Source organism: Antrostomus carolinensis, unplaced genomic scaffold, assembly GCF_000700745.2.
Source record: "Antrostomus carolinensis isolate BGI_N321 unplaced genomic scaffold, ASM70074v2 scaffold5195, whole genome shotgun sequence".
Taxonomy (NCBI): domain Eukaryota; kingdom Metazoa; phylum Chordata; class Aves; order Caprimulgiformes; family Caprimulgidae; genus Antrostomus; species Antrostomus carolinensis.
In genome coordinates, this window is record NW_010315585.1 from 32,073 (window position 1) to 50,738 (window position 18,666).

The following is an 18,666-nucleotide window of genomic DNA, read 5'->3' on the forward strand; positions in this document are numbered from 1 at the left end:
GAAAAGCATATAGTGTTCAGAATATTCAAGAGTCTTCAACGTACTTGGTAAGCTCAAAATTCCGTATTTAACAGAATAGGGTATAACAGAAGAGACTGCTTGGGAATCCAAGCAAAAATTCAAGTTATCACTGTGTATGCAGTGGACAATAGTCCAACTGATATCTATTACCAACTCACTCTAAAAAAATTATACACTACAAAACCATCTCACTGCTTGCAGCAAATGAGCTTGAATGATTTCCTAGTAATAGGCCACCACCTTGCACTGTTAAAACGTGAGGTTTCACAGTATAAAAAAGTACTTCACAGAAAGGAAACGCAGCTAATATAGAAAATGCAACCTTGCTCTGTTTACAGTCATTTTTTACGAGGCAATATTTTTGGGAAAGCAAGAACAATAGAAATTAAAGCAGCCAGTGAGAAATGTATAGAGTTATAGGCCTCAATTCAGTGCAAAACCAGACTAATAGCTTATGTAAATAAATGTTTGTTCTGAATAGAGAACTACCTGAATTAAAAGTAAGAACACCTATGTGAAGTTATGGAGACTCCCACAATATCTAAATCCTCCATATATATCGTCAACTTTTTCAGAGACCAGAATGGACCCTTTGTAAAGGCAAAAGAAACCAGTACAGGAAATCACTTCATACAGCACAAGATATACATAAAGTACCAAAATGTACACACATTCAAGTTTCAGTTAGAAAAGGCGGAGCTGAATCTTCTGGTGAGAGAGGCCTACATTATGTTGCTTAATCTCACATTTAAAGTGACCTAAAAACTACAAGAGAATCAAAGAAAACAAGAATATTGTGTCTGCTTCCAGAAACATAAGCTTAAAGCAAGGCATCGAAGTTGAGCGGTAGGCACTGTAACAAGACATCACCTTACCTTCTCTCTGTTAGTCTTTGTTACTTCGTTATCTATTTAAAAATTACCATTCAAAGGAAATATTAGGTATCATTCACATTCAAATATTTAAGACTCAGAGATATTTTTCTTTAAATCAAGCAAAGTTTTTAATCTCTGAGGTAGATGATAAGAAAAAGAAAAAAAGAAAATGGAGCTGTCAATGAACACTAACAAGTGCTGGAGCTCCCCTGTCGGCACTGGCGCACCCCAAGGAGGAGAGAGCAAGCCTTATAGCACTATCTGGAACACGAGGAATGTGTCTTCTGCTTTAGTAGCTTCTACAGAAATGCAACACAGAAAAAGCAGAGCCAAAACTACACTGAAATGGCCTTGGAGATGAACTTCCATTTCTGCTTCACAAGCTACTCAGAAAATGGTGGAAACATGCCCAGGTCAGCAAAATCTTCAATGTTGTAATTGCCAGTACCCTGCGTCGGATCCCCCGGCATTGGCAGCATGTCCTGCACGATAAGAAAAATTCAAAGTGAAGTGTCATTTGCTAACATGTTATCCAGACACAAACTGTTTCCTGTTCATCTTTTCAGTGCACAGCCAGAAAAGGCCAAAGGTTAAATAAGTAAAGTAAAAACCAGACCTGTGCAGGGAGCAGGGCTACTGTTTATGTGCTGCTTGTGTTTTGCTGGAGCATTTCTGAACGGGAAGTGGGACTTTAACAGGGCAGAAGTTTTGGATTGCTCCTCTGAATAAGGCACATTTGAGCTGCCCCATAGTCCTCCTAGACTGAAACAGCTCCCCTTGGGAAGGATAGCTCCATATTGAGAGAAGCAAACTCTCTGGTTTCACTCTATGGGAAGTATTCAACAACCTCCACACTCCTGCACCCTACAGAAAGGAGCTCCTGCTGTAGAAGCATGGGCTTGGGGAGGGCCTCACCTCCTCATCAGCATTCTGTAAGTGAATGAATTACTGCTCTTCAACCTCTGAGGAACACTAAAGACTGGACATCCACCCCAGCTAACAAGATGCCCAAGCAGCTTGCATACATGTACTAAGGCAGAGGAAATACCAGGAACTCCTCAGGAAAAATGGGATTTCATAGTAATTGCTCTCACGTGTCTTGAGCCAAGTGAGGTCCCAGAAGGATCCTTAAAAAAATACTCAACCTTTCCTCTCAGCCGGAGACCGAAGCCACAGGGAAAAGATATCCCTTGCTGAGAAAACCAGAGTTTACGCTTGCTTTTCCTGTCAGTCCTTGCAATAATAAGTGCTTACTGCAAAGCCAAGTTTTTGCCAGGGATGGCTCATCCTGACAATAAAACAAAACCTAAAGAGCAAATAAGAAAGCTCACAGGATCTGCTCTGTGAAAGAATAACCATTGAGAGCTGCTGTGTACTAAGCAGTTATCCCAAAACAAAGACACATTAAAATCTGAGGTCTCTGTAGCATCACTGTTGATGGTGGTGGAAGAGGCTGTGAACACAACTGGCAGTTTCTCAGCTGCCAGGGTCAATCTTCATTTTCTGACCAAAACTTGCACTTACTTTATGTTTTTCCACATTCCTTCCCAGCCAAGGGAAAGTTGTAGCTGCCCTTTGTTTAAATTTCCATTTCTGAAGGCATTTCTGCTGCTGGGGCCTCTGAGGCAAGGTCTCCTCAGGTACAGACCCAGCAGGGTAGCTCCTCTCTCAAGTCTTCCTCTCCCTGTATGCCCAGCTACCCCAGGGCTGACTTCAGGCACAGACAGAACAAGTAACTTCTTGAAGGCCTTTGAACTGAGCTCATCCAAGTTTCAGCATATCCAGTTATTATCCTAACTCCCTTCAAATGCAGTCACCTCCAAGAGCTCTGCAGGTCAGCCCAGTTCTCCTTTTCTCCCTTGACCCTCCTTCCTACTAATGAGCATTTGCTGGGACACAGCACTTGCCTGAGACACAAGCAAGACACTGCTTGGACCCCATGTCTCTGTGGGGAGAGAAAATTGAACCACGCTGCCATTGGCTCCACTGGAATTACCCTGAATATGCTTTTGGGTTAGAGTACAAGCAAAGCAAATAAACTTTGCTCACAGAGAGAGATGCAATAGATTAATCTTGCCTGGGCCATGGGGTGAGAGCATGCAGACAGGCAGTTATCCCAGATGTAGTGATGTGATTTGTTCCTGTGTGAAGCAATGGTTCATTCACACAGAAGAATTTCAGGCTAACGTCTCTTCTGCAGCATTCTTCCAAGCAACTGAGCACGAGCCCAGTCTTGCAGGTGAATTTACTTGCTAAAAGATAATAAACTGTCCCATTTCTAAACCTTGCTTGGGGCTTGAACTCTTTTCAGCATTTATCTGCATTGTTTTGTTGCAAACTGTCTTCTTAAACTAATTAAAGAACAAGTTATACAAGGACAGACACCTTATTAGTTAACTTATAAAGTCCCACTCCATCTGTAGTAAAGGCCCAAAATTAAGTTAGGTAGTTGAAGAGGACTGTTTACCAGCTATCTGATATCTGACTGGCTTTAACCTTAAAAAATTATTGACCACTATCTTCTATGCAGTTTTCAGACTTGTTTCCTGCTTGAGCTATCAAAGAGAATTACACTGATGTCTAATTGGACTTGAGCAGGATTTTAGAGGCCAGCACCAGGATAAGAAAGACTCTATTTGGGACTATTTCATGGTTTCACGAACCATCTCAGTTGTAGCTAATGCCAGCTAACAGCAGTGCAAACCTACAGCAGCACCCAGCAAGAGGGACCCTGCTAGCACACTGGTCATTGAGGACTACCGCTCGTCAACTCAGCAGTGAGAAGCTGTCAGAGGGACTCTGGGCTCACTGCACTCTCCTCACCTGGAACACCTCGGTCTGACTGGGTTGTGGGTGTGAATGCTGGTCACCACTTTGCTGGTTGTGATGTTGGCTCTGCCACTGGGACCAGACTTCGGAAGGTCTCCCCTGGAACTGGCTGCTGCTCTGGCCACCTTCAGCTGGAGAGGGGGAGAAAGGGAAGAAGTCAGAGAGCAGCTCCTTCAAAACACCCACCTGCTTTTGAGACTTCATCCATCAATGCCTGTGTTTGCAAGCAAGTGTTGGAAAGAAGGTCCTGAGTGACATCCAGCCCCTGCGGGGTGGAAGCCGAAGGGAGCTGCAGCCCTGATTGCAGGGTGGGGGCCAACCCCAGAGCAAAGCTCATCGCCGCAGCTGCACAGACACGCCAGGTGAATCGCTCACAGTAAAATGTACAGTGACACCACAAGCCAGGCACTGGGAGACCATTTTCAAGCATCCCCCCACCACTTTTTAATCACTAATAGAGAATATTTGCCCTTTTGCCTAAAACACAAACTGCATCATCAGAATGCTCTTTCTCTTTAAAAGACCAATTCTTGCAGAGCAGTGGGTGCAGAGTTACCTACTCATCTAAGAACGCTTTCAGATTTTGTAAGCAGATGTAAAAACAGTAAGATCAACTGGCAACAGCTTTGCTGTATGAATGCAGACACTGCTGTATTAAATGCAGAGTACTGTTTGTTGCACTATCTTGTCCTCCAATATTACAGCTGCAGGATTTAACATACAGCTTATAGCAAATTATTATCCTGTTTCTATGGCAATAGTTTCTTAAAAGTCTGAGGCTATTTAAATTTCACACAGAGTAACGTGAACACCAAGGTTTTATGGTAAATACACTTAAAATTATAATTTCAGAGAGATGGATTTCTTCTAAATAGTCTACCAGAAAAAATCATGATGTCACACACATTAATTTGGCCACCTATTATACACAAACTTTTTGTGAGCACAGTCATAGGTCACACTTAAGTTGGACTCTTTTTACCCTGTATTTCTACAGGCTGGCCCCAAATGTATACAATTTTGTAAGTAATTGAAGGAAAATTATCCAAAATATCTCCTTCTAAGAATTAACATTTTATGAAGCCTACCATCAGGCTTATGCTTTTCCTCCAAGCATTTTTTTTTTTTTTTTTTTTTTTTTTTTTTTTCCCCTATATAACTACTCCTACTATTTTTGCCTATTTTCCCCTCACTGCAGAGAACCAAGCTGGGTAGATCTGGTCCTCCCCAGTTATCAGCACCCTCTGCCAAGGTGCCAAATGTCCTGTGCCAAACCTCCACATGTGAGCTATGTCGGATCTCTAAATCCAGACTTGATCATGTCAAATCAGTCACTACTCATAGTCACGGCTTCAGAAAATACAGAAACGTGTGCTTAATCCAATACTTTGGGTTAGCAGCTAAACCATGCAAAACAGATAAAGTGAACATTTTACAGGAAAGTAAACAGGCTGTCGTGACGTGTTTCCATCACATCTGAAGTAGATAATTACAGCTCTTCCCTTACTGACATTACCACAACCAATAATACAGCTGACTCAGAAACCCTGCAGCCATTTTATGGGCCAAAACAAAATTCATCTAAGTTACCCTTTAAAAAAAAAGTTGCAAGTTTGTTGTTTTGGTTTTGGTTTGGTTTTTTTTCCCCCCTCAGAACAATACATTGAAATTAACTCAGTGAGGCAAATGATGCTTCTTTTCAGCAAAATAGTTTCTGCCAGCCGGAGGTTCAAGACATTCATCTCTGTGAAGGCTGTGTTATTAATAGTATCCAAACTGATGTAGGTCAGGAAATGTTTCTCATTAGGTGAAAGGGTTCTTGCCAAGTAGCTTAGGCCTGAAATGCAAAGCTGTCTCATAAACAAATGTACAAAGCCTGGTGGAAATGGAAATGGAGGCATGAATAAGGCTCTGTGGGAAGAGCTCTGTTTCAATGCACTTTTTCTAGGGAACGCAGCGCAGGTCTGCGCTCTGTGAGGTTAATCTACAACAGACCTGCGCCAATTTTATTCTCAAGGGATAAGAGAAAAATGACACACATTAGCACACTGCTACCTATGCTTTTTGGAACTGCACGTTGTTATCAGGCAGCAACATTTTTCATGGAGTCCATGTGTGTTTATCACTGATGAATTAATAATTTTTTTTTCTCTTGAATATTATTCTGCTGGTGGAGTGCAGAAAACTTATCAAGGGGTCACCCACTGGGTCATGATCTGAAAACCACTAAATTAGCATGTAATAGGAAAAGAACACCATTTCAAAACATGGCACCTACTCTGATTAGGTTAGTAGCAGTGTGGGTACAAAAAAAATCCTGTCTGCAGCTAAACACCAACAAGCCACCTCTGGGCAAGAGGATCCTGCCATCCAGTCAGGGAAATTGAAAAATGAAAAGAATATAAATTTGTGCCATTTGAGCATTCTCCTGAGAAGTGAAAAGAAACTGAACCTACTGACCACAATTTGGGAGGACACGTACTAGTGATGTAAGTAACTTTTGAATCTTTCATTACAACATTTACTGAAAAGGAAAAAAAAAAGGAAACAAAAAACCCACCAAAACCACCATAAAATTCTGAATTGGATGTGGAGGAGATGCAGCACGGAGAGAAGAGGTCATCTCAGTCCACTCTGCTGAATGGGAGAAAGCAAAACCCTTTCTGCCCTTGGGCTTCCCAACTGATCCACCAAAATACCAGGTTGGAGGATTTTAAATGAAGTCAGTGCTAGAGAATTTCATTTTTATGGGCATTTCTGTGTTACACCATTTAAAACTTACCAAACCCTGCACTTCGGTTTGCTAAGCTAGAGTAGGCATTCCCACTTGGAGAAGAGGTGGCTGGGCTGGAAAGGGGGCTGTATGATGACGGATCAGCTGGGTAGGTGTGACTTGTTCCAATCCCAAAGGGAGATGACTGAGCCTTGCCAGACTGAGATGGAATTTGCTGAGGAATAATGGGTAAGAGAAAGGAATGAGTTTTATTGTTGAGGAACAGCACAGCAGACTCACTTTTAACAATGTAAACACTAAATAAACTCTGCAGATGCAAACAGGCACGTTATTCCTTTCTTAGCCATATTTCATTTCTGTCAAAGCCAACTTATTGCTGCATAAGGAACACCTCAGACTATAAACCAACACTAACAGCTCTCCTGTTGATTAACTTACACATACTCAGCACTTGAGCTATTTGGAAAAAACATTATTTCCTTCACCTCTACTAAAAGGATTAATCTCAAACGGAACAGGTATGAAGAATTCACCTTTATTTGCCAGGTGTTTTGATTTTGCAGTGCCACAGTAAACCCAAGGTTATCTGAATGTCTTGTAGAACACATGCAGTTCTCACATGACCAGAGGCTCCAGTGCTTGGGGGTAAATGGTCAGAGAAGTTTCAAAGCTAATAAGCTGCTTTCTCTTCCTGCCTAAGAAGTACAGGCAGCAGTTATTTTGCCTTGCAGAAAGCTTGGGAGGGACTGTGAATCACCAGCCCTAGGAGGAGGGAAGAGACAATCTAACTTTGCTTTAACTGGGCAGCTGAGTTAATTCAAGGGTATTAAAAACCATCTTGCTGTCAATTTCATCACATAATGGCTTTCTCATAGGATCTCCAAGAATGTTACACAAATGATTAAACACTCCAAGACTGCTTTGAGACATGTACAACATGCACACTGAGACTAAGGGAGATGAAGCGTCTCATCATGTGCTACAGCAGTGTATAACGCTACAGATACAATCCGCTTAGAAACAAATTTCCTGCGTTATGAACAAATCCAGCAGTTCCAAGAAAAACTCACTGCCTAACCAATTCCACAAATAGAAATTAAAGGTGATTACAACTCTGGATACTTCTAATGATGTGCACTGTTAATGGCAATCAATGCACTCAAGTGAAGCTATTCTCTTGGAGAAATGCAAAGGAGCTGGGGGAGGAAAACAGATCCCAAGAGGCATATAACATGATGAAGATGCTATAAAGTCTTCAGCTTAGTTCCAAGCTAAAAAATTGTACATTTCTAAAGGTTTCCACAATGACAGTAAGAGCACCATGTGTCAATTCTGCAAGACTTAACTATATTTTACTTGATGATGGATGGATGAATGAATTCCAGTTTCCCTAAACCCACATACAAACTCTGTCGACTTGGACAGAATCTGGACAGTACGAAGGACGAGGTTTTCTTTTAGTCAATTTTAGCATCCTCTGTATCATTTAAAAAAAAAAAAAGTTAATGTTACGATAGGATTTCATTAAACAGGTGTGACAGAATAACCATGGCACACTGAAGGCTGGGAAGTATCAGTGATTAATGTGGAAACAATTCAGTTACTGAAAAATTATTTAGTGCCCACCCCAACATGCCATTCTAGTCTAGTGAACAATGGAAAGTCAAGAGTGATTAAGAGCAGCACTGATGATGGATCAAACGTGATTATTTTATATTCTTTTCTTTAACAGAATTTTCAAAACCATTTTTTTTTTAATTGTTACACAGAACAAGAGGTGATTTCTGGGCTAACGCTGTGAAACGCAGGGTGTGTGATGGAGGGATGTGCTGCTTCCTCCAGGGCACAACACAGGGTGAGCTGCACTGGGCAGCGCTAATGGAGAGGCAATGGGCTAAGGAGCCTCTGCTCTGAATTCATGCCTGGATTTGTATGTGTCCTTTTCCAATAACCCTGCTAACTGTGGGTAACATTGCTGGGTGCAAGGTCTTGCTTGAAGAAAGATTTAATGCACAGGCTTAATACCAGAGCATATCAGCTGCGCTCCTTTATTTCATTCGGTGCACATATAAAACTAAGTGCAGGACCCAGACCTTACACTGGGATTTAGTCAGCGTAGCGACTGCCACTGTTACAAACACTATCACAAACTAAATGCAGTTACTCATAGGGCAGCTGTTTCAAATTATTATAACCTGCCAAAGAAGAAGTGGGAGCACTGATTTATCTCCAATCACAAATTATAATGACAAAGTATATTTGATCTCATTAAAAATGGCGTTTACTAATTCATTTGTGAAAAGCACAAAGATTGCAAATCTTTAATGAACATGAAAACAAAACAGCTTTAATCAATACCTGTCCTGGAAACGGTGGGCGATTTCCTGTCCAGGCAACCTGACTCTGATTTAGCTGGCGAGATATCTGTGTCAGATTCTGGCCTGTTGATGAAGAAGACTGGATGTCGTTCACACCAGGCACATGTACCACAGATGAACTAAAGGAACAGAAACAGTGCCTCATTTATAGGATATAGTCTCGACACACATAGTACTCCAGAGAGGGAAATTTTGATAATCACATTAAAACTAATTGTTCAATCTATCTTAATAAAAATGACTTAAAACCATCACAAAACTATGAAACATACTGGCATTCTAAAATATCAGTTCAAACAGACACAGAGGGCAAAATTACTTTGAATTAAGAGTTCCATATAATCTCTTTGAAAGGGTTTGCCAGGATAAAAATCAGTCTAACGCATGGTGCATAAGCACTTAGCTCCATACTAGTTTAGTATTTAATACATTAAAAAACCTGCTTGCAGAGAGTACTCAAGCAGGTACTTAATTTTAAATTTGTGCTTTAAGTCAACAGTATTTAAGCATTTGCTTAAATGACATCCTAAATGAAGAAGCACAAAAAGATGATATTTATAAGTACTTCTTTATTTGTTTCCTGCCTGGGAAATGAAAAAATGTGTGTTACATATTAAAAAATGGAGCTTTTAATTCAAATTTTCACCAACTGATGCTAGAAAAGAGCATGCAGTTATACACCCAGGCAGAAGAATAATCAAGACAAAAATTTAAACTAATGTAATAGCTTTGGAATTAAATTTAAAAAAGTATTTCCAGAGGAACTTATCTATATGTTAGCTGTTTCCTAATTACTGAATTTCACTACAGAGAAATTTCACAAAAAATCCTAATTAGAAGGAAAATTTTATGAAGGACTGCTCCACTTCATGATTTTATTCTCATGGAAGTCTTGAACAACTGCATCTATATAGCCACACATTGTGAATGTGTTTTTATATATATTTTTTATATAAAAATATATATTTGTCATTTCACATGTCATATATAAATGAATATAAATGAAGACACAACATAGAAAAATGCTTTTGTGCCTCAACTGAAACAGCTTGCCCTCTTCTCCAATCCATCCCTATTGTCTATTTTCACAATCATTTGACAGAGAAAGAAGAGAGCAGATTTAGAAAAGTAGTAAACAAAGCTGAGCAGAGAGGAAGGAGGAATCTGAATCCTCTGAGAAGACTGACAAAATCCCTCCCGGAGTGGTAAGCAAAACGTGTCAGGCATTTGAATATGGGAGTTGTTATTCTGTCCTTCTTAGGCTGCCTAAAAGCAAAGTGTGGGTTAAGAAATTCTTTGTAGAGTTTGTTTTCTATTTTTTTTTCATTTTATTTTTCATTTTTACTACCACAGAGTCTTCAAAGAGGGAAACCTGGACCAGAAAGTCCATCTAAATCTGGCCGAACTCAGAAGCGCACGAGAGCTGCTGGAGAGGGCTGGCACTATTGCCAACACCTTCCCAGCTGGTCTGGCAAGTCCCATCATCTAAGGGTCTTGGACTGCACCTGAAATGGAGACTTGGAAACCAGAAGTCTACAACATAGTGCCTAGAGGCTGCCCAGGCTGCTCAGTGACCAAATGGACCAGCCTGGAGAGCATTCAGGGAGGACAGTTCATCAGGGATGGAAATGCTGGCAGATGTGTCGTTACTTGATGTAATAGAACAGCAGTAGGAAAAAAAGCTATAGTTAAACATCAGGAATTAACAAAGGAAACAAACAAAACACACGTCAAACCTCAAGATGGCAAGTCAACCATCCAGTAACATACATTATCCAATTACAAGACATTTTAATTTACTGTCATATCCCCCCCAAGTTATTCTTGGTTTTAATTTGACAAAACACATGCCCAGGGATTTTATTTCTCCCCACTGAGATTATTAGCAATTATAACTTCAAGAACACATTGGTTTAAATAAAATTATTGTTTGCAGGTGTTTTCTAATTCCTGGAACTTACAGCCTCTGAATGGCTGTTCCTTCACTTTCACAACCTTGGTTGGTCTAAAACAGGAGAATGAAACTTCAGTATCACAGTCCCCGAACGGTGATATGAAAGGCATTAATCAGTGTTACCACACTCTCAAAAAGTGACTGCAAATGCAGGCAAACTCTTAAACTTCAGATGAGATAAATCTGTATTGCCAGCTGGTAGGCAACGACATGCACCTTGAACAACTCTAAAATGCCTTGGAAAATGCCAGACCACCACCTTATGGGTATTTGGAAGCTGCCCTTAGAAAATTACTCAAGCCCGTTTCCCAGCCCTCACCAGGGACTATGGATGAAGCATCCTTCTGTTCCCTTTAATAAGGTGTCCACACTGATATGTCATTCAAGGCAGCCTGCAGAAGTACTGACAGATGCAAGTGCAAAACAAACCTCTGCACCTTCCTACCTTGGCTGAAAGTCCCTCAGATCTCTAAGCCTGCCCCATCACCTCTCAGATTTATTTCCCTTCATGATTTGTTGCTACTTCTTAGCTTTTTCCCAATTACATTATCATAGCAACAAGAATCTACTTACCAGCCACTATTTTTACCAGAGATATCCACATCATCTCAGCTTGCAAGCCTGGCCTAAGGGCTGAGACATCATGTAGGAATCAAGTGTACACAAAGCAAAGTTCATTCATGCAAATAAAGCTCTTGCACCTTAGGTCAGTTTTGTTTCCACTAGACTGAAGATGAACAGTCCCCCACTATCAGACAGAAGCTGATATGTTCAGGATCTGGACTACAGTACCTGAAAGTCTTTCCTGAATGTCCTGGCTGAAATGGGCTTCCCTGTGAGTAAAGCTGCTGGTTTCCTGCTGTGGATGCTGAGGCCATCATTTTTTTATCTGCTACAAAAGAAAAACAAATCACAGAAAGAGAAAAGCTTAGGGGATGAGAAAAGGAAGGCAAAATTAATTAATGAAATCGCAACATACGTAAGCAGAAGGGATTGTTCTTCCCTTCTAAAGCTTGATGAAGAAGCCCCGTGGAACACATTAAGAATGACACAAAAGGGCTATATGACAATTCAGTTTGAAACTAGAGGCACAGCTGGTTTGTGTCTACTTCATACCCTCTTCTCAGGATGTACCTCATTAATGCTATTGTTCGCGTGGAACATAACACTGCTACGTGCCCTCTGGCCACACAGCCCAGACCTTCTCTGTGCCCACTGGAAGCTGCTCCCAATCATGCAGGCAGGAGGGGGAATGGGAGAGAGAGAGAGAAGCTCTGGCTAGGTGGGGAGTGATGGGGGCATGGGTCCCAGCTACAGACTGGAAAGGGAAGCTAAGTTTTTCTGGAAGAAAGATGGGAGAGTCTGCCCAGGGGAATGGAAGAATGCCACATGAAACAAGCCTGGGTCTGAAGAAGGTCTGATGCACGTGCACCTCTGTGGCCTGCCTGGGGATGGCCTTGGGCGAGGACGCATTTCTGGCTCCAGAAGGAGCCCTCCAGGGCTGCTGCTGTTATTGAAACCTCTTTGCACTGAGGTAACGGCCCACATCCTGATGGGTTAAACATCCCAAGGAACAGTGTCAAAGAGCCCCCATCCTAACCAGCTGACAGCCTGTTTCCCTCCAGGACAGCCGTACCCGATGCTTCCGAGCAGCTTGGTGACATACCTGCAGATCTCAGGGTGACTAACTGCAAACCTGGGTGATCCTGCAGCCCCTACTTGCATTTCAATCTCACAGGTGGCTGGAGGCACTTTGCTTCTGAGTGTCTGCAAGATTTACGCACCTGAGCTGCACCAAGGCAAAACATTGGTCTCTCATGGATTTTGCTGTCCTATATGTGGCTTGAGGGAGCCATGAAATAGGATGCAAGCATCCCAGCAGGGTGTAAGACAGACTACTGTAGTGAAAAAACACGCACATGGCGATGCTATTAACTTTTATAGTCTACCCTTAATGTGGCAACTGGAGATCAATCTCTAATTGAACAAAACAAGGTTGGGTTAACAATGCCATTTGGTCCCTTAATTTAATTTTCTGGCACTGAATTATTCTAAAGCCCAGGGAAAACTCACTACTACTACTGTTCTTAAAATAATTTAAAGGTCTACTCCATCTCCCTTTATTCAATTTCCCCCATCTTCCCTTACTACCTCCAAGTGCAAAACACCGTACAACACACTGATGGCTTAGCAACCATCAAAGCTCACCAGAGGCCACCAACACAGGCCAGCTCTTCTCTGGCTTAAGTTCCTTAAGTTCTTACTATGCTATGGTCCTAATAAGAATCTAAGCTCGCCCTCACAAAGAAAAAAAGTCACCTGAAATTACCTCATATTGCCTCAGAGAAGGAACACGTATGCCACTGATGCAAGGTGCCATTGCTTTTCCTCTGTAATATAGAAATTTATAGACATTCCTCACTGGCTACATATCGCCCAACACAGACACCAAGTCTGGGTTGCAAACCTCATTAAAAAAAACAAACAAACAAGGAGAAACAGGGACAAGGTCTAGAGAGGGTTGTGCATGTGGTAGGAGGAACTGAGAATGGGTTGGATTATCTCTGAGAAGGAGGACAGATGACTTTGCCTTTTTTTGCTGTAATATTCTCGCATGAGATCTCCCATTTTCGAAGGGCACCATTTACAGGGATACAAAACTCTCAGGGTTGGAAGAGACTGAGCCAGAATCCTGCGGGTACTTTAGATATTTGAGAACAACTCACTAGCAAAATTGAGAGTGCCCTAAATGAACTGGAATTCCTCAAGTGGAGCAGAGTTGCCATGGCAGCTGCCGAGGTCTGTGCTGCAGGATGAGGCCAATACAAAGGGAACGGCTAAACTGATCTCAAGCAGCTAAATTAGCTTTAAGATCTTTTTCTTGAGTTACACCGAATGTTCTTCAGCCTCCAAATCTGGCCCACACCTCTCCCAGCTGTATTCCCACTCAGGACTTTTTGTACTGCTTCTCTGGTCTCACCTTTGGTACAGCACTGAAAACTTATTTTGCTTTGGTGTTTTACCTGCATCTCTAGACCTGTTTCTCTCTAAATCCTATCACTGTGCTGTGATATGCCCTTCTCCTAGCAGGATCAGTGTTTCCACCTGTAGAATGAAGATCTCTGTAAGAACCGTATTATCTCATGCTTCAATGCACTTGCATGAATGGGTGAAGCCAGGCTTCCTCTCCTCACTTTTGTTTTTAATTATGTGGCCACTGCATGCAATTATGGCAACAATCTCCCTGTGTCAAACCTCTATTTTTACAGAACTTAGCAGAGAATGAGACCGGGTATCAACATAATGCAAATGTCTTGCAGGCAGCATGCAGGTTTGTCAATATTGGTTTTGGACAGTGTATCTCATCTCTAACTGTGAACCATCTCTTTTTATCATCCAGAGAAGACCTTGATCACAGCTCCCATGAGAAATTCAAACAGAGTGAATGTCCCAAAAAAAGCATGGCCTGTAAATTGATAAGAATGAAAAGAGAAATGGCATTTCCAAGAACATAACCTCCCAGTGACCTCACAGCTTGCTAGGCCCTTAACCCTAACCCCTCCCCACAAACAGTTGAGAGCTGCCTGAAAAAGACTCAACAAGGCAGCCAAAAAGCAAGATGTTCTTGCTTGGAAAAACATATTCTGGTGTTTAATATTGGAGTCTTGCTACCTTCTAATGGACCCCTTTTATGGCCTCAGCTGTTGACTTCACTGTTAGAGTAGACAGACAAGGATGAACAGGAATAACAGAGAAGTCCCAGCAACAGGAGGACAGAGTATCAAGTCTCTCCTGCAGTTATAACACCTTCTCCATTTGAAAAGGCCAAGCCAGACATAAGAAACCAATGCAGTGAGGTCATCTCCCAATACCCCTGGAGTCAAACCCTGTGGGTCATTTCCTTCATGCACTGCGTGACACTTGCACATTGATTTATTTAAAACAAATGTACAAACTTCTCTTTTTCAGTGAGGACAGTTAAGAACAATAAACAATTAATAAGTTCTTCCACGAACAGTGGAATTAATGAGCCTAGTTTCCTACAGATATATTTCAGATGATCCCTTCAGCTGACAGTCTTCTCAAGGACTTCTGCCTGTTAGGGCAATAGGCAGCATAGGCTGGGGCTAGTTTGAGTCAGCTACATCTGTCCAACTGACAGGTTGGCTGCTACCTCTTGGAAGAGGGCTGGGAAATCCTTTGGTGAGTGCACTCAGTAAGGACTCTGTAATTTTCATGAAATATAGAAGAACACACTATTTCTGAGACTCCTCTCACTCTTAGGACTTGACAACAAGTTCAAAAGCTGTGGGAAAAAGAGTAAGAACTCACTGACAGGTTAACATGACTGGAGATGCCTCAACTGACCAGAAAACAAGTATATTGTTACACTTCAAGGCAGCATACGCCTCTGAAAGCACCAACGCAGAAACTGGTGATTTGACAAAAAATTGCAGGCCTATCTTAAGACTGGTAACTCTCTTAAACCATATCTATTTAGAGAAATGAACTCACATCTGCTGTTTAAGAAAGAACAACATATACTCAGAAACAGCAAGTTCTGCTCAGTATGCTTAGTATCTACAAACACTGCTTTAGGTGCCCTGCAAAATGAATAGAGAATAAAAAATAGGTACTCTGGAGACATGAAAGCTGTCTTTCCCTCCTTGAATTTACTCTTCATCGTCTTTAGGGAAAATATCAACTAATGGCAAATTCTAGGAAACATCTTGAAGACTGACATTGCTTGGAAATTTCTGTGCCACATTGTAGTTTCTCTTCATTCTCTCGAAGCTGTGCTCCAAATCATCTAAAAAAGCTTAACATAGTATTAAAAATTAAACAGCAGAGACATTCACTTACAAGCAGTGATTCCAGCAAACATCTCAGCAAATCTAGGATCTCTCTCCTGAGAGAAGATAGCATCAGGCTTTTCCACAGACTTTCCACCCTCATGAACGTTAGCTGGTATACTTGGAACAGGCACCTGTTGAGATACACAGAGGAAGGTAATTCCCTCCATCATATTTGACAAAAAGGAATTCAGGGACAGTCACAATGCATTTTTAATATTGCTGAAACCTGACATTGCTTTATGTTTTAAAAGGCCAATGGCACAGAAATCAAAACCTGAAAAATTTCACCTGAGATAAGTCATAGGATGACAGTCCATCTCTTTGATGTACTTCAAGTTCTGCTTGCTGTTGCTGAAGTTGTCTGCAAAGGAGACAAAATGACTCCATTACAAAAACCAATCAAGATACAAAGAAGAACAGCCATGGTCTCCTATTTTTTACTCTGAGAGAAACATCTCAGATGATTTAGTAAATCCTTTCCTGTGAGATTCATTTGTTGTTAAATCTTTCTCACTGAGAAAGCTTGCACCACAGGAATGGAACAGGGCACATGGAAAGTCTTGCTGTAACAGCACAGAAATGTAGGTGGGTAAGTAATGGAGGGTGGAATACCATCTCCCTATAAATGATTTCAGAATTCACTATTAAGACACCAAGAACATCTCCCTCATGTTAACAACAAATATACCTGACCCCTTCACTGATTCTCCTGAAGTAAACAGGAAACCTCCAGTAATATTGATACAGAATTATGCCAGTCAATAAGAAAAAATGATCAAAGCTCTGTCTGAAGCATGACAGACCAAATGGAACAACATGTTGGCATAGAAAAAACTGCATATAAATCCTTCTTTGTAATAAAATTCTACTCTCCTCAGGATCCAAGTCCAGATTCTATTCAATTTTTGAAAGCTTTTAAGGCAGTGAATATCCAGAAATAAATTGCTTGCGCTACTATATAAAATCAAGACATTACATAAAATCAATCTGTGTTGACAAATGCTACAGAAACCACAAGTCTCCTTTTCATGATAATCAGAACTGAATAAAAAATATCTGTTGTTTAAATGAGGTAAAAAAATACTGTAAGTAATAGCCTTAATACAATTATATGAATTTAGGAAAAATTAAATGTGCAGCAGTAATAGAAAAATACTTCAAAAGGAACTGCCAGAGCCAAAAAACTTAAGGGGACATATGCCAGGATGAAGAACTTCGGTGTTGAAAACCCTGTAGATCCTTGAAATGCACTTGATTTGTGTTTAGGGTCAGGCACTGTTACTTAACTATGACAATTAGCCAATATCAACAGATAAAATCATTGGAAGTCATGTGAATCAACTGAGAGGTGACCTGTAGGGACAGCATGCAACTGGTGATAAGTCAGGTATATTCACATTCTACATGTGCAAATATTGCCTATTTATAAAAATGTACAGATCTTTTATATAGTTGTCATATATCCAGCACAGTGATCTGCTGAATACATTTCTTGACCTGCTTTTTTTTAATTCTGAAAGGACACAAGTCCAAATCTCCTAATTTAAAAAGAAATCAGAGACAGTTATGCTAATTGCCGCTACTGGAAATTTTGAAGTTACTGTAACAAAACAACTTCTCCACAGAAAGCCACCGTGTCGTACAATTTATCAGAAATAAAACCCAACCACAGCCAGCACTGTGCCCTCGTGGCCAGGAAGGCCAATGGCATCCTGGGGTGCATTAGAAGGGGTGTGGTTAGTAGGTCGAGAGAGGTTCTCCTCCCCCTCTACTCTGCCCTGGTGAGGCCGCATCTGGAATATTGTGTCCAGTTCTGGGCCCCACAGTTCAAGAAGGACAGGGAACTGCTTGAGAGAGTCCAGCACAGAGCCACCAAGATGATTAAGGGAGTGGAGCATCTCCCTTATGAGGAAAGGCTGAGGGAGCTGGGTCTCTTTAGCTTGGAGAAGAGGAGGCTGAGGGGAGACCTAATTAATGTTTATAAATATGTAAAGGGCAAATGTCATGAGGATGAAGCCAGGCTCTTCTCAGTGATGCCCAATGATAGGACAAGGGGCAATGTAAGCTGGAACACAGAAGATTAATTTCAGAAGAAACTTCTTTACAGTGAGGGTGACAGAGCACTGGAACAGGCTGCCCAGGGAGGGTGTGGAGTCTCCTTCTCTGGAGATGTTCAAAACCTGCCTGGACGCCTTCCTGTGTGATCTCATTTAGACGATCCTGCTCCGGCAGGGGGATTGGACTGGATGATCTTTCGAGGTCCCTTCCAATCCCCAACATTCTGTGATTCTGTGATCCTTTTGAAACAAAAGGCAAAAGTGCTACTGCTGCATTAAGACCAGAATTTTACCATTAGAATGTGAACTTAGGCTTTCTTGTTTGGACTTACACCATGCCCACGTTGGGTCACTAGGAACCTCACTTGTCTGAGCATAGGTTTGTGTAATTGTTTGCAGACAGACAAGCCCAGCTTTGTCCCAGTGCTGAGCTGGGACAGCAAAGCATGAGAGCCACGTGATTGTGCCAGCACAACGCTGGGTTTGAGCTGCAGCCTGACGAAGCACCAGCCCTGAACAGCATGGCCACAGCATCACCTTCACTTCAAAGCTTCGTGTTGAAAGCAGCTTACAGGCAACAGGCCAGCTGACAGGCAGGCACAACAACTTGAGATTTCCCTGTAAAAAGGAAAGGCTCTGCCATGGCCCTTGTCTGAGGAAGCATCACTGCCACAGAGAAGGCAGAATCCCCTGCTCTGGCAAAGGTCAAGACCGTGAAGGGCACTGAATCAGTCTTTTGGGTGAAGCTGGGAGCTGGCTGGTATTTCAAGGTCTCAAGAAAGACTGCCTATGTAATGATAAAAAAAACCTGAGCAGCTGAGAAATTAAATATTTTGCACCTTCCATTAACCTTTGCTTTCTGTCACTAGGTCACAAACAGCAAGATTACTTCTGGCCTGAGGATGCGCTGGTAGCACACTGTCTCTGTGAGGCTCTTCGCTCAGTTAGTAAAGAAGATACAA

General features: G+C 41.6%; 1 protein-coding gene across 1 annotated transcript in view; it reads right to left on the minus strand.

Moving 5' to 3' along the window:
* Window positions 1–937: 937 nt before the first annotated feature.
* ARNT2 (aryl hydrocarbon receptor nuclear translocator 2) overlaps window positions 938–18,666 on the minus strand; it is a 76,755-nt gene continuing 59,026 nt past the window's right edge. Inside the window, exons 12-18 of the mRNA XM_010167988.2 lie at window positions 15,936–16,008; window positions 15,655–15,778; window positions 11,584–11,683; window positions 8,818–8,956; window positions 6,508–6,673; window positions 3,720–3,856; window positions 938–1,378 (exon numbers count right to left, since the gene is read on the minus strand). Of these exons, the coding sequence (XP_010166290.1) occupies window positions 1,280–1,378; window positions 3,720–3,856; window positions 6,508–6,673; window positions 8,818–8,956; window positions 11,584–11,683; window positions 15,655–15,778; window positions 15,936–16,008 (838 nt within the window). The 3' untranslated portion in view covers window positions 938–1,279. The remainder of the gene's footprint in view (window positions 1,379–3,719; window positions 3,857–6,507; window positions 6,674–8,817; window positions 8,957–11,583; window positions 11,684–15,654; window positions 15,779–15,935; window positions 16,009–18,666) is intronic.